The sequence below is a fragment of the Rhinopithecus roxellana genome, chromosome 5, assembly GCF_007565055.1.
Source record: "Rhinopithecus roxellana isolate Shanxi Qingling chromosome 5, ASM756505v1, whole genome shotgun sequence".
NCBI classification, from domain to species: domain Eukaryota; kingdom Metazoa; phylum Chordata; class Mammalia; order Primates; family Cercopithecidae; genus Rhinopithecus; species Rhinopithecus roxellana.
In genome coordinates, this window is record NC_044553.1 from 117,753,434 (window position 1) to 117,767,964 (window position 14,531).

Below are 14,531 nucleotides of genomic sequence, written 5' to 3' on the forward strand. Positions count from 1 at the left end.
CAGCCTGACTTTACAGAGGGTGTGTGTGTGTGTGTATGTGTGTGTGTGTGTGTGTGTGTGTGTGTCTGCTGTAGACAGTGAAGGAGAGCATAGGCCAGAATTCAGGAGCTCCAGGACCCTGTCTTAGTTTGCATCATACCTCCTGGCTCACCCCTGGCCTCCTGTGTTCTCATCTGCATAATTGGTAGGGTGAGGGAAAGAGTTCGACTAGTTGACCTTTATGTATCATCCAGTTCCAAAATGGGATGATTCGGTCAAGTGGAGACTGGATAACCTTTGGATGCCTCTCCTGGCCCTGTAAGAAGGTTAGAGCTCTAGGGTCCACTTCGTTCCACACAGCCTGCTACTCTACAACTGAGTCCCAGGGTGCCTCTCAGCAGTGAAGGATGTAAGCCAAGGGCAGGTTCAGATGAAAGAGATGGAGGAGCTGTACCTCCATGCAGCATCTGGCATTCCAGGCCATAATCTGAGGCCTGCAGCTGTGGGCTGCTCCATCTCTCTTTATAAACAAGCCCTGCCTCTTGGCTTCTCCTTCAAGGTCAAAAGGCAGGAGAGGACTGCTCTGAGGATGAACCTACAAGAAAGTCTTAAATGTGAAGCCAGAAACCACAGTTGGAGAGTTGTTATTCAAAGGCATTCCTCCTCTGTTACACACATTCCTGTTTCCAACAAATATAGAAGGGGAATTTGAGCAAGTGGACTTCTTGTTTTTAGGCTAATGAAACTGGGATGAAGTATATTTCTCAGGGTCACCTAGTGGGTCCCCAAAAGGTCAAGCCAGGCTGAGTGCTGGGGTAGGTAATCCCCAAGGGTAGAGCCCTCATCTTAATTTATCTGAAGCTCTGGTCTCCACCATAACAGAGGTAGAAAGAGATGCTTTCAGCATTCCAAGTTTGGGAGTCAAGTTGGGCTAAGTTCTTGTCCCAGTGAACAGGGATACAGAACAGCAACTTATTGCATGTTTATACTATGCTAGGATATATGCTAAATGAATTAAAATGCACTGCTTCACTCAATCCTCCTAAAACGCATTGGCTCTGAAAACTGCTATTGTCACCAGCATTGTATTGAGAAAGGAAGAAAGGAAGGAGGAAAGTGCAGAGGAGGGAGAGAGGGAGAGAAGAAGGGAAAAGGAGAGGGAGAGGTTAAGCATCTTATTCAAAAATGCTTGAGACAGAAAGATCCAAGTCTTATACCCAAATTATTCTGATTCCAAAACCAATGTTCTTATTTACCACCAAGTTAAAGTTCTTATACATTCTAAATTGAAAAAAGACTCATTAGTAAAAATGTTTTAAGGCATGTAAATTGATGGGTTAGGGTGGCAGATTTTGGATATTGTGATAGAAATCCTATGAATTTGATTTATATAAAACACTAATAAAACACTCAGAAAAGCTGAAGGGGAATGTTCATTCAGAAATATCTAAATCAGCAGATTCAATGAAGTAAGATGGGAACCTACACCAGCCCAGAGAGCGCTCATAAAGATGACATCAGAAAATATCTATGTTTCTCCATAGACAGATTGGAAAAAAGTACCAGTCATGGACTTTGCTTCCTGTGTCTTTCTCTTGCAGCTTTTCTCTGCATAATGTCCAGTCTCACTCTTGTAAAAATGGCACTGATAATTTCTCACCTAGTCAGCTGGGCTCCGGATGGCAAGGCCTCCCTGATGAGGACAAGTCTTCATTACTGAACATCTAGGTCCCAGATAATCTGTTCAACTGCGGCAGCATTTATCATCATAATTTTCAAAATTCATTAGCCTTGATTGTTTGGAAATCTTTCCCATTAACATCTCTTTCTCTAAGATCATGGTCTTGGGCCGACAAAGAGAGAGGCAGAGAATGATGATGAAATTATAGAAAGAAGTCATAGTAGAGATTAGAAGGAAGAAGGGAGAGAAGAAGCAACAGGCTCTACATGGTGATGTTACTTAGGTCTTAGAATGAAGCCAACACTAGAAATAATTCCTAAACCTGGAAAACAAAAATTTTATTATAAAGAGAGTGCATTGCCTTCTTGCTTAAGGTAGAGCGTTTTCTGTCGCAGCTGAAAAAATCCTGAGAAAACACTAGAAAATTCGACTCTCAAGTTAGTTTCTATTTCTAGAAATCAAATGTCTATTTCTAGAAATGAACCAAAGAGAAAAGATTCAGAGAGATCCCAGAGGCCCATGTAAAAACTGACATGCCCAGCTAGGATGAAACTACAATAAGCCTCCTTTCACTCTGACTCTCTCTTGCTCCTTCCCCACCCTGCATGCCTGCACCCACATGCCAGAGCTTCACTGGCCATAAAGCTTCACAGGACACAGTTCACAATGTGGGCTCTGAGACTGGTGTCTGAACTAAAAGCTTTCCTTGGAGGGCTGCATTTGCCCTGGTGCCAGGATTCTTCAGCCGGATGCATCTGCCTGGAGGCTGCCTCAGACATCTACTTTCCATTAGGGCTAGCCACAAGTGGCAGGAAGAGAGGAGGCAGCACTAATCAGAGGAACTAGCTAAGGCTCAAGAGAGGTGGGCACCAGCCCAGAAATAGCAGAACCCACATCATCGCCAGACAGGAGGCGGTGTCACAATTCTTGTAGTCATATGAATTTCTCATGAGTCATTTGTCCCAAAAGAATTGTGGAAGCAAAGGGACTTGACCAACTTTGAAGATAAGATGCACACCAAGAAGTCCCATCATGAGACTAGGATAACATTCTCAGTGAGTGGTCCTGGTTGGCACAATCAGAAAGATTCCCTCCCCTCCTCCATCATCTTCCCTTTAGCTCCCACAACCCCTTCCCTTGAAGACCTGAGCCCCACTCCATTCCAGGCACCTCTTATCATCCTGTTCTAGGGGCTTGCTCTGCTTTGAGACACTATATTTCTTCAGATCATCAGAAAGCAAAATGCTAAGGCAACTGAGAGTTCAAAGATTAGTTACTATTTAATGGGCAGATTTCTTATCTCTGGATAAATCTCCAGTTAAGAACCCAGAGGACTGGGACTAAGAACAGACAACCAAACTCCCTGAACTAATGAGGACATGTGATACCATATACATTCACAGGCATCTTACACAGGGGACTGTATTAGTTTTCCCCAAAAGGCCAGTCTTAATGATTTTGGATCACAAGATTTGGGATAGCAAAGAAAAGGGGGGAAACCACATTCCACAATTTCAAAACTGTTAAACTACATTGTTGTTTGACTTTGGGAAAGCCCTAGTGGGTTTCAGAATACTCTCTAGCTTATAGCTATCTTCACTGCAACCAGACCTTCTTCACAACCTCAGTGATGGCTGGAAAACACTCGCATGCCAAGGGAGGTGAAAAAAAGCTTGTCTTATGCTCTCCTTGTGTACCCTGGACATGGAAATAAACAGGTATCTGTCCTTAGGTTCCTTAGAAATACCAACTTTGTTTGGATGAGGAGATATCCCAGCATGCTGCTTTAAAGGACCTATGACCAAGACATGCCCAGCTAGAATGAATCTACAATAAGCTTTCTTTCTTTTTTTTTTTTTTTTTTTTTTTTTTTTTTTTTTTGAGACGCCAGGCTGGAGTGCAGTGGCACCATCTCAGCTCACTGTAACCTCTGCCTCTGGGGTTCAAGTGATTCTCCTGCCTCAACCTCCCAAGTAGCTGGGATTACAGGCACATGCCACCACGCCTGGCTAATTTCTTTTCTTTTTTTTTTTTTTGTATTTTAGTAGAGACAGGGTTTCACCATGTTGAACAAGATGGTCTTGATCTCCTGACCTCATGATCCATCTGCCTCAGCCTCCCAAAGTGCTGGGATTACAGGCATGAGCCACCGTGCCCAGCCACAATAAGCCTTTTTATATGGGCCTCTGGGATCTCTTGGTATCTTTTTTCTTAGGTTCATCTCACCCCTGAAATCCCAGCATGCTGCTGTAAAGGATGCATCTACGACCAAGTCTCTAAGCAGATTCCCAGATCGAGGCACACTCATTACCAGGTGCCCTTGCAGACTTGTGTCTAAGACATGGGTATTATTCTTTTAAGCTTCAGCTAAGCCCTTCTGGAATTAAGACATATCTTGTATGTGTGAGTGGCAGGGCAGCCCATATGTAACCAGAAAAAGAACGACTATCCTTGTCAGTTTGAAATACAACCAGGCGCTTCTCATCTTTACCCTGATTCCCAGCTGGGACTCCACAGAGCACACAGATGAAGAAGACAGAAGCCAACTGTGTTGAGATGAGTTAACATTTTAGAAGAAAAGCTAATTTGCTTGCTTATTTGTTTTTACCAGAGGGAGAACTCAGATAAGTGAAAGTGGAGTATCCTACGGAGGAAGATGAATGATGCTTTCCTCCTCAGCCCTCAAGTATCAAAATGACGGGGGAAACTAGACAAGGGTTCCTACGTGGTAAAGAACCAAAACGTGACGAGGTAACCCCACCCAACAGTTAGAAGACCACAGCGAGTGACATTCCAGTGCTTGGAGTATATTTCTGTGATGGCAACAATGTAATGAAAAAGAAAATCCTTGCCAAATGACAAGAGTAATGGCCTCTCTCTACCCATATGACACATGTTGTGAAACTAAGAGACATTGCCTTGACATGCATTGAGACCCTGGGATAAATATGCTCTAAAACTCCAAGGAAAGTACAGCATCACAGGTAGAAATTTTCTCCTTTATCACAAAAGGAAAACTGGAGAGGGTTATGGGCATCCCAAAATAATTCTTTGTTGTAACAGGTCTCTCTTGTGCATCTAAATGGTGATTTACTTGACACAACCTTATCAGGAGGCTACCATATTATGCATAAAACAACAGGCTACTTATTTTTTTTTCTGGGAAATATATGAAAGTATACCACAAATAAATGCAACGTTACACAGCGATATTGAGGTTAAATATAACCATCATATCTGAGATGTGGTCCAGAGACATCCTGTTTCTTGCTAATAGCATCCTAAGACCGGATGAGGTCAGTCTGTGGATTCCATTCACAAAGGTAGACAGGAAATTTAGGATTATCTTCAAACTCAACTCTTCGCCCAAACCCCTGTCAAAAAACCTTTGTTCAGTCTCAGCACTCTGCATGCATTCTCCCCACCTCTATTATCTATACACAGACACCATGCATGGTCCCTCCTTCCAACGTGCGTGAGCTCCAGGAACCCTGACTCACTGAAGTTAAGCCTCCTCTCAGCCGAGGAGAGAAGCCACACAGGAAGATTTACTCTCATGCCCCCAAAATTTTCCATGCCCATCCCCATTTCCAATGACAACACACAAAAAAGCAGCAGTAGTTGCTGTGTCTTCATGCACAATCAGCAAAGACATGGACAACCACCCCAACACATCTATTGCCCCTGATCCAGCCATGCAAATCAGCCTACACAGGGGACATTCACGTCACACAGTGAGTCCTTTTCTTACTTCCACTTCCTGTCAACTGGTATCTGTGGAAAGATGCTGAGGCTGATAAAGGCAGAATTTCAGACATAATTCAACCTGGATTTAGATCCTGGCTCCACTATTTTCTATTTCTGAGCTTAAACATCAGTGTTCTTATCCCCAAAGTGGAACTATAATAATGTCTTCATGAGAACAGCATAAATTAAACAAATTAATTTACTCAAAGCCCCTATCAAAGTGCCTGGCTAGAGCTACAGCAGGTATTCAGCAGATGTAAACTGCCCTCCCATTACCCCACAGAAAGGCAGATGGGAGAAGGAAGGGCCCTAAGATGCTCTGAATGGCCTGCACAAGTCAGAGATTAAGGGACTTTCTACAAAGATGCTCCCCAAATAGATGAATCCACAGCCACTGATGCCATCTCAGTGATGCCAGAGGGAGATGACACCTGTGCTGACTATCAAGCAGACAAGGTATCCGTCCAATGCCACAGCCCCCTGGTTTTCTTTCTTTGCTTTTTGTCATTATGAAGTTTGTGAGTATTTCTTTATCTGGACTCAGAATTTTCAGATATGATTTCATCCATGCAGTAAGGTTTAGCTGAGCCATGAAAGCCCTCCTTGGAGAAACTAAATAAACTAAAATATATCGTATTCTTTAAGCAATTCAATTGCTTTGACATCCCTACCTAAACTGCACACACACACAACACTAACTACCACCACCAACACCACTACTATTACTACCACCAAGTACTTCTTTTTCTCCTCTCTGCTTTACTTCTCTTTTAAGAACCTATCACTCTTAAATTTACAATAGACTTTATCTTTATTTTTTTAACTCCCTCAGTAAAAGCAGTGATTTTTGTCTATTTTATTCATAGTTGTATCGCTGGCACCAACAATAACCCAGGATACATGGATAAAATGACTGTATGCCCCAATTTACCAAGAAAGGTCTAAATTTATGCCTGTAGCTCCTATTTAATTAATAATAGCTTCCCTTTTCATCCTCAGAAGGGTCCAATTTTAGACAATCAAACACACACAGTAGATTAATATTTGTTGAAATTAATTAATAAATTTGACAGATTTGATATTTTAATACAACCTGTCAGTTCCTAAAACCAAGAGTTTGAACCTGATGTGACTGAAATACTTATAATATTCTAAAAGCATAAGGGATTGATTAATCTTCTATAATGGTTCTGCTTGCAAAATTCTCATAAGGCTGCCAAGCATGTTTGCTCTGATATACCCTAGCTATACACAGTTGTTAGTACTGAAAATCTTAAACTTTCATGCTGTTATTAGGAGCAGTGTCAAGAAGAGAAACCTATAAAACTGATCCTGAGAGAACCTGGGAGGCTATGCTTAATTTACCTCCCTAACCAAATTATGAGAGAAATGAATGAAATTGTAAAAGCCTTCCTTCCCATGCACCTGCCCATAAGACTGTAGTATCAGGATAATACTGTATATTAGAAATCAGAAGCTTCTCACTTCAGAACTCACTTAACTACTGCACGCCCTGGCAGTGTTTGGAAGCAGCCTCTGGCCTGTGGAAAGCCTCTCAAGATGGCAAGCAGGACTTGTATCTTCTTAGTCTGGGCTGGATCTTTAAGGCTGAGTAGGTGAATTCTGTGTTTTTGTTTTCCCAAGTGAACCATTTCCCAAATAGAAGAAAAGAGCCCCCAAGCAAAAAGTGGAAGGAAACCATCCAATGCAGTCTGACGATCAAGGCAAGACAGATGGAACTTCAACTGACTCTGCAGTATGTCCATCTCCCTGCCAGAAATTACCATAGAAATTAAAATGGGGAGGGCAAAAGCCTCCCTGCAAGCACTGGGGGATCTGACTCAGTCATGGAGGATCTGTAATGACCATCCTGAGCATCAAGTCTGTTAGACCACGCTTCATCTGAGGTCAACGGGGAGACCTCCAGTTCTTAGACCCTCTAGTCTGTGCACTTAGAGCATTCTTATGTCCTTATAAGGAGTCTCCTATGGAGTGTAGGCACCCAACGTGTACTCAAAACTCAAGGTCACACCTCCTGAAATGCAAAAAAGCAGCCAAACCATTGTCCATGCAGAGCCTCCAGCCTCCACCACACGCACAGGTCTGGACAGAAGCCCTGGCAGCCATGTCAACTCCGGCGGCTCTCCCGACTGTGCATCTAATTTTAGCAGATTATGGCCCGCCACCCCCAACCATGCTGTCTCCCCATGAGACATCCCAAGCACATCAATGGCTTTGGCAGGAAACTTCCATGGAAGTTAAATGATGCCCCACAGTGGGAGGCAAGGAAAGAGAGGTTGGAAGCAGGCCCTGGCCCATGGAAGTGCCTCTCCAAAGCCTGCAAGCTGTCAGTCTGTGTGTGGACTGCCTTGCCCAGCCCCCTGGTCCCAGAAATCAAATCCAGACTCACTGTGGAAGCTGCCGTTGCTGCTAGCCTCTGCCGCTGCCACGCCACGCTGAATAGGCCCTTCTGGCATGGCCCTTCCTGACAGTGAATGAGGGGAGAGAGCGGGGGCGGAGGGGGAGAGAGAAGAAAAGGGACTGAAGGGAGAGGAAGGAAGCATGGGAGGATGAGAGGAGGGAGGATTAGGAAAGCAGGGGGATCTTTAACTGAATGGCGTGTCTCTCCTGGGCACGGCCTCAAACATTTGTCCTGCGTCATTAGGGAGGACAGCAGAAGACCGCAGCAACCCACCTTCAAGACCCTCACTCTGGAGTCGGCCCAGAAATGCAATACACTCCGGGCTCAGCCAGCACATCAGAACGCCACTCCCAGCACGTGACACCCAGCTGTCTTCCTCTGTGGGACACCAAGACATAATGGGCTTCCCTCCACGGGCTTGGTTCTACTCCCAGCAGGAGCCTCCCAGCCAACCTACTGCTTGGAGAGGAAGTGGGTTCTATCTAGAATCTTCAACCCGTTAGGTCAAAGAAACAGCACTTTCTCCAAAGCTTCTGAGAGAATTATTTTTCTTAGTGTGTCCCACAGAAAATCCCGGAATTCACCACTGCTTTTATGGCTACCCAGATTCCCTCTCCTTTCCTTCCTGATTTGGAAAGGTTAGCTCACTGAATGTCACCAGCGTGGAGCCTCAGCCCTCCTCCTCCTTGCTGTCCACGGAGTTAGCATTTGTGTTCTCCATCACCACTAAGGAAAAAAGCCCCAAAGCAAGGCCTTTCCTTTGAAAGGCCTCTTGAGAAGTAACAGGAGGGGGATGTGGGAGGAGGGAATCACAGTAACTTAGCAATGGCATTTCTCAAGTGTTTCCAAGTCAAGGACTGTGTGCAAGAGACAAGAGACACAGTCCCTGCTCTCAATCGATTCAGAGGCAGAGAAGCAGCACTGGAATGACCTGGAGGAGAGGCACATTCATGAAAGCAACACATCCCTGTGCACAAACTCATAGGGTGAGGCTGAAAAGACCATCCAGTGAAGACAATGAAATGGGGATTGCTGGGTGCTGATGGCAGGGAGGGATGAACAGAGAGAAAGAATGAAGAGAGATGAAAGAAAGGACAGATGGGCAGTTGGGAAAGGAGGTGTGATGGACTGAACTGTGTGCCCCCCAACACATGCTCATTATGGGGAAGTCCTAACCCCAAGTTCTTCAGAATATGACTGTATTTGGAGAGAGATCCTTAAAAGAAGTAATTAAGGTTCAGTGGGGTCTGTAGGGTGGGCCCTAATCCAATAGGACTGGGGTCCTTATAAGAAGAGATTAGGACACAAACCACACAGATGGGTGACCACGTGGGGACACAGTGACTAGGCAGCCATGTGCAAGACACAGAGCGAGACCTCAGAACGAACGAACGCTGTTGGCACCTTGATCGTGAACTTACAGCCTCCAGAACAGTGAGCAAATCAGATTCTGTTGTCGAAGTCCTCAGTCTGTGGAGCACTGCTATGGCAGCCCGAACAAATGAACACAGAGGGCCTCATGCAAAGGTGGAAATGAGCAACTGCACTGGGTCACCAGGGACAGACTGGCTGGAGTGGAGCCAAGGGGTGGCTTTTCGCAGAGGGTGGGGAAGGAGACTGGCAGAGGCATGAGGACCTAGTAGGCCAGGGCAAGAAATTTATATTTTGGTGAAATGAAGATTTACTCACTCAAGGCTCCAAAGAAACAGGAGGGATAAGGAAGTTTGAGGAGCCCTGGAGGAAGAGCTCCAAGCCTGAAGGTGTGTGCATAGATTCAGGTTTTGGACTGACCAGGCATGGACCAGGGCAGCTCCTGCCAACATGCAAAGAAAAAGTGGCACTGAGGTGCTATAAGGAAAGAAACAGCAGGCTGGTGATAAAGAGACAGGTTCAGAAATGACTCCCCTTTGGGAAGCTCCCAAGAGAGTTTTCACGGATGCTAATGGTTGCTGAGGTGCTAGCACTCAAAGAAGCAGGAGGAGGCCATGGTGAGTTTTATTTAAAACATGCCGTGCTTCAATCTCCAGTGAACTCTCCAGGGGAGGCTTACAGATTAAGCAATCAAAGAGAGAAGAAGTGGAGGCTGCAAATGTAAATTTCAAACAGATTCTGTGTAAAAGTAAAAAGGGGTTATAACCATGTGAGTGCATGAGGTTTGCAAAGCAGATGTCTAAAATAGCAGCACCCAAACTTAAAATGAGAGGAAGGAGAGAAACCAATGGAACAGGGAGAGAATGACCAGGCATGGTTATAACTTGTGGAACAAAGCATTACTGAGGCATTCAACAAGAATACTATGCAGCATTGGCAGTTGCAGGGGGTGCGGGGGAAAGGGGAAATTATTAATCATGTCATTCAACAGTAGTTCAGGAAGGGTTAGACTTGAAGTAAGAAATTTAAATTTGGTTGTGAGAGATAATTAGTGACCCCAAAACTGCATATTCAATTCAGTGGTAAGACCAGAAGCCCAAAAAATTAAGACAGAAGATGAAAAGTACTTATTTCAGTACTCAGGCAGACAAAGTTAGAAGGGATAGAAAGGTCAAATGAAGATTTTTCTTTAATGTAGGATGGATTGTGGATTTTTAGAGTTGAAAGGAGGGAGAAATGCCTCAAGAAAGCCTTCAGAGCAAGATAAACACAGTCACAGGGAGAGACAAGAGACAGGGCAGGTGACAGGTATTGAGGTGTGAGTGAAGTGGGAAAGGATTCAGGCTATGAATGTGTAGATATGCAGAGGGTGAATCTGGTCTAATATTTCATAGCATCACGAAAATATATACTTGACACAGTTCCTGTCACATGTATAATTATGAGTCCTTAAATTGCTCTACCACTTTGCCCTTATCTAAGCAATCTCTGTTGTAGAGTTGGCTTTTAGGATCTCAGAATTAGAGAAAAGCAAAACTTTGAGATCATCTACTGAAACCTCATGTCTAGCACAGGCATCTGTATAATGTGGTTCTATGTGTTTTCTAGAAACCCACTGGGAATGGAGAACCCACTATCTTGTAGGATGGTCTGTTCCATTTTCACACAATAAGAGTAACTTCCTGCAGTACCGTGCTTCACCACCCTTGAGAGTAAACTATCTCTGGAGTTTTCCAATCTTGCCACCCCTGTGGGTAAGGAACATGTTGTAGAGTCCACTCATTGCACCAAAATAATGGAGGACAACCCCTCCATACATCTCTGTACTGAAACCCGGCTTTGTGATCTCTGATTGTTCCAAATTAGGGTCCTTGAGCATCTTTCCAGATCAGTCATTCACTGAGAAGAACACCTGTCTCCTTATGTCATTTAATAAACATTTATGAAATGTCTACCATATATCATGCACAGTCCTAGGTACAAGGGTTATATAATTGGTGAAATAAGGCATGAATACTTCCCTTAAAGAACTTCTAAGCTACTGTGAGTGAATGTGTGTCAACCAAAGTTCTTGAGAATACATTTTCACAACAAACATTAAAACAATTACTTCTTGCAACACATTTCAAGGCAATAGGACAATACTTCTCAACTCTGAGCACCACTTCCCTTGCTTCTAATATTCCTTCCTCGCCCTTCAGTTTCACTGAATCTGTGTTACCTTTTACAGACAACAATCGCCTCAAATCACATTGCTACTGCTTGCTTTAAGATTATACTGGAGAGCCCAAAGTATCTAAATTAAAGTATCTTTGCTTGCTGTGTTGACTAGGCTTGGGTCACCCTGTTTTCCTCCTTTGCCTTGAATGGCCTTGCCACAAAGCCTTATTAGAAAAATAAATCATGAAGCTCAATTATTACAAGCTCACACTTCTACTTAACCTCATGGAGACTGCACTTTACTGGTGTGCTCTTTAAACATTCTATTCACAAGTAAACTCTCATCCCTTGAAAAACCTAACTTAACCAGAACAACAAACCCAATTCCACCCCTCATTTATTGTACAGTCTGGGGAATGATCACTAATCTCTCTGAGCTTTAATTTACTTGTCTGTAAATAGGGGGAATCATGCCAGCCTGTTGACCTCATAGCACTTTGATGGTGATTAGAGAGGAGCACTGAATTCACAAGAAGGGAGACCAATGTCCTTGTCTTCACTCTACCACTAACCAGATGCGTGATCTTGAGGAACATCTGCTCACTCTCTCTCTCTCTCTGGCTGGCAATCAATGTATTCATCTATCAAATAAGTGGGTTTGAAAGATGACCTCCAACTTCATTCCTAGTCAGGATTTCACAAGATTGCCAATGTAGATGCTTGCCCAAATTTCTTATAAAACAGTTGGGTGGAGTAATAAAAACGCATTGACCATATCCAAAGAATGTTGATAATTGAATCAACGTCTGCTTGGGAGCAGAACTCTAACAGCAAACCCTAGTCTTGGGCTGTTCGACTTTCCAAAAAGTAAAAAACATATATGTTTCAAGATCCTGCTGGTACATGATAAAAGTTGGCTCAGAGATGATGGCATAGAGCTGGCAGGGAAAGCTGCATCTAGACTACCAAACACCTTGGCAGTGTGTAATAGGCAATCAAATCTACCCAGAAACAAGGCACTTTTACTGTATACAAGTTGTAAGAAAAGAAGAAAAAACCCAGCTATTTAGTTGAAATGTGAGGGAAAGGCCAGTAGAAGATAATTCAGAATTTGGGGATGCTAGTCTCATTAATGTGATGGATAAATTAGCCCCAGTAATGCAGATCCACTTGGCAAACCCCTTTCTCTGAATACGATCCTTCAACACAGGTGCACTCAAACTCAAAACCTATGTCACATTAGAATCCCTCCACTTGTGTGAATCCAAGGTTAGAGCATGCCTAACAGGGTCCGGCGGAATCCCTGAATTTAGAGCACTGCTCAGGATGACATGTGTCAGAACAGGACACAAGTGCCACCAATCCTCTTTTCTACTTTCATGGCAGATGTCACCAGCTGATCACCACTTTTTCACTGATCCTAGATGCAACCACCAAATTCTTCTCATCACTCCACTCTGGGCAATCTCCACCAGTCAATCAGAACAGCCACTTGGAATCTATTAATAGTTACCTTTCCTGGGGCATATAATACTATGTATCAAGGCAATAAGATTTGCAAGCAACAAAAGAACTCATTTTTAGGTGTGAAAGCAATTCAGTGACATGGAAAGCATTAGGAGCCATAATAAATTGGCTCCCAAACATTTGAAAATGAAGAAAATACAATTGGCCTCTTTACGATCAGCAGAAAATGAATGAAAACATGGATGTATATCCAAGGTTGTCTGAAAAATCTTGAGGCTCTTAGGCTATCATGGCTGCATTGTGCCCTGATTGATGCAGATGAAGAAATAATATATCTCTCAGAAGGGGCACTGGCTGGTCCTGGAGACCTGGGAAAGAGTGAGCCTTGGAATTGGATGGTGGAGATGTTCATCCCTTCCTGGCTCCAGACAAGGGAGACAGGAGGATTCAGGCAAAAGACAGGGAGTATTTCTGAACCTGCTGAGAAGCCAGGAACACTGTTGTTAGGCTTTCTTAGCTGGATGTCATTGATTATTTGACTCTTCTAACATCCTTGCTCTGATTTTTTCCCTCTTTAAGCAACTTTCGCATTATGATCCGGCTTCCCACATAGACTAGCTTACTGAGAACAAATGCTTTGATTCTATGGCCTTTGAATAATGTGATTCTCATTGTGCATTAATAAATTTCCTTTTGGTGCTAACTCCATTCTTATGGGTATTTTAATTATTGTGAGACCTTCTCCAGTCCCCTGCACTGATAAGCAGATGTCAGGGCCATTGGCAGGGAATCAGATCCAGCTGGCTTTCCCTTGGTGATACCAGTGCATCTTTCAGATACACATACTCAGAGTCCCCACATACTGACCATTGGTGCCCAGTGAGTGGGGACTCATGAGGATTCATGTAAGAAGATTTAGGTAAGTGGGGACATTATTCTTTTCCCATTACAAACATCTAATATAGTATTACATATTTTTTAATTAAGTAACTTTCATTAAGCACTTTTACTGTAGAAATCACTGTGCTAAAAATGGATGAGCTCTTTTGCCTTCAAGGGAACTTATGCTTTAGTAAAGTATTAAATAGACATGTACACAACTGTCTCAGGATGGGAAAAAATTAAATACAAAGATCAGGAAGTTGTGTATTGACCCATGAGTAAGGAAATGACCAACTACAAGAACAAACTGGGCCACAAATCAAAGTTCCAAGCTGGCTGAAGAGGCTGGAGAGCATGACTCAATGGAGGAAGGCAACCAAGGTTGTCATGATGATTGGCAGAGTTGGAGAGCTGGAGTACAGACCACCCCCTACCAGTCAACTTGGGGACATTGATGGATTCAATTTATTTTTCCAGAGTGTACGTAGTTATTTACTAAGCCCAGACTATAATGGTGATAATAATGGTGGCTATGGTGGTGGTGATGGTGTTGGTGGTGTTGGTAATGATGTCAGTGATGGTGGCATTGATGATGGTGATAATGTTGGTGATGGTGGTGGTGGTGATGGTGTTGGTGATGATGCTGGTGATGGGGGTGGTGGTGATGGTGGTGGTGGTGACAAAACCACCAGCACTCAAACCAACAGTTTACAAAGCACTTGCATATCCATTATGCATAAGCACATACACTTGCATATTTCATGTTATGCATAATAATAAGCAGTAACCATCATATAGCCAATGAAAGGAGAAAGGAGGTAG

At 43.5% G+C, this 14,531-nt stretch overlaps 1 protein-coding gene across 4 annotated transcripts in view; it reads right to left on the minus strand.

Moving 5' to 3' along the window:
* Positions 1–14,531, minus strand: part of NTRK3 (neurotrophic receptor tyrosine kinase 3) — a 387,207-nt gene that overhangs the window by 23,229 nt on the left and 349,447 nt on the right. Inside the window, exon 16 of one of the 4 annotated variants that reach the window (XM_030931665.1) lies at positions 7,818–7,892. The exons of the other annotated variants lie outside the window; for them this stretch is intronic. Within the exon in view, the coding sequence (XP_030787525.1) occupies positions 7,818–7,892 (75 nt within the window). The remainder of the gene's footprint in view (positions 1–7,817; positions 7,893–14,531) is intronic. 4 annotated transcript variants of the gene reach the window in all.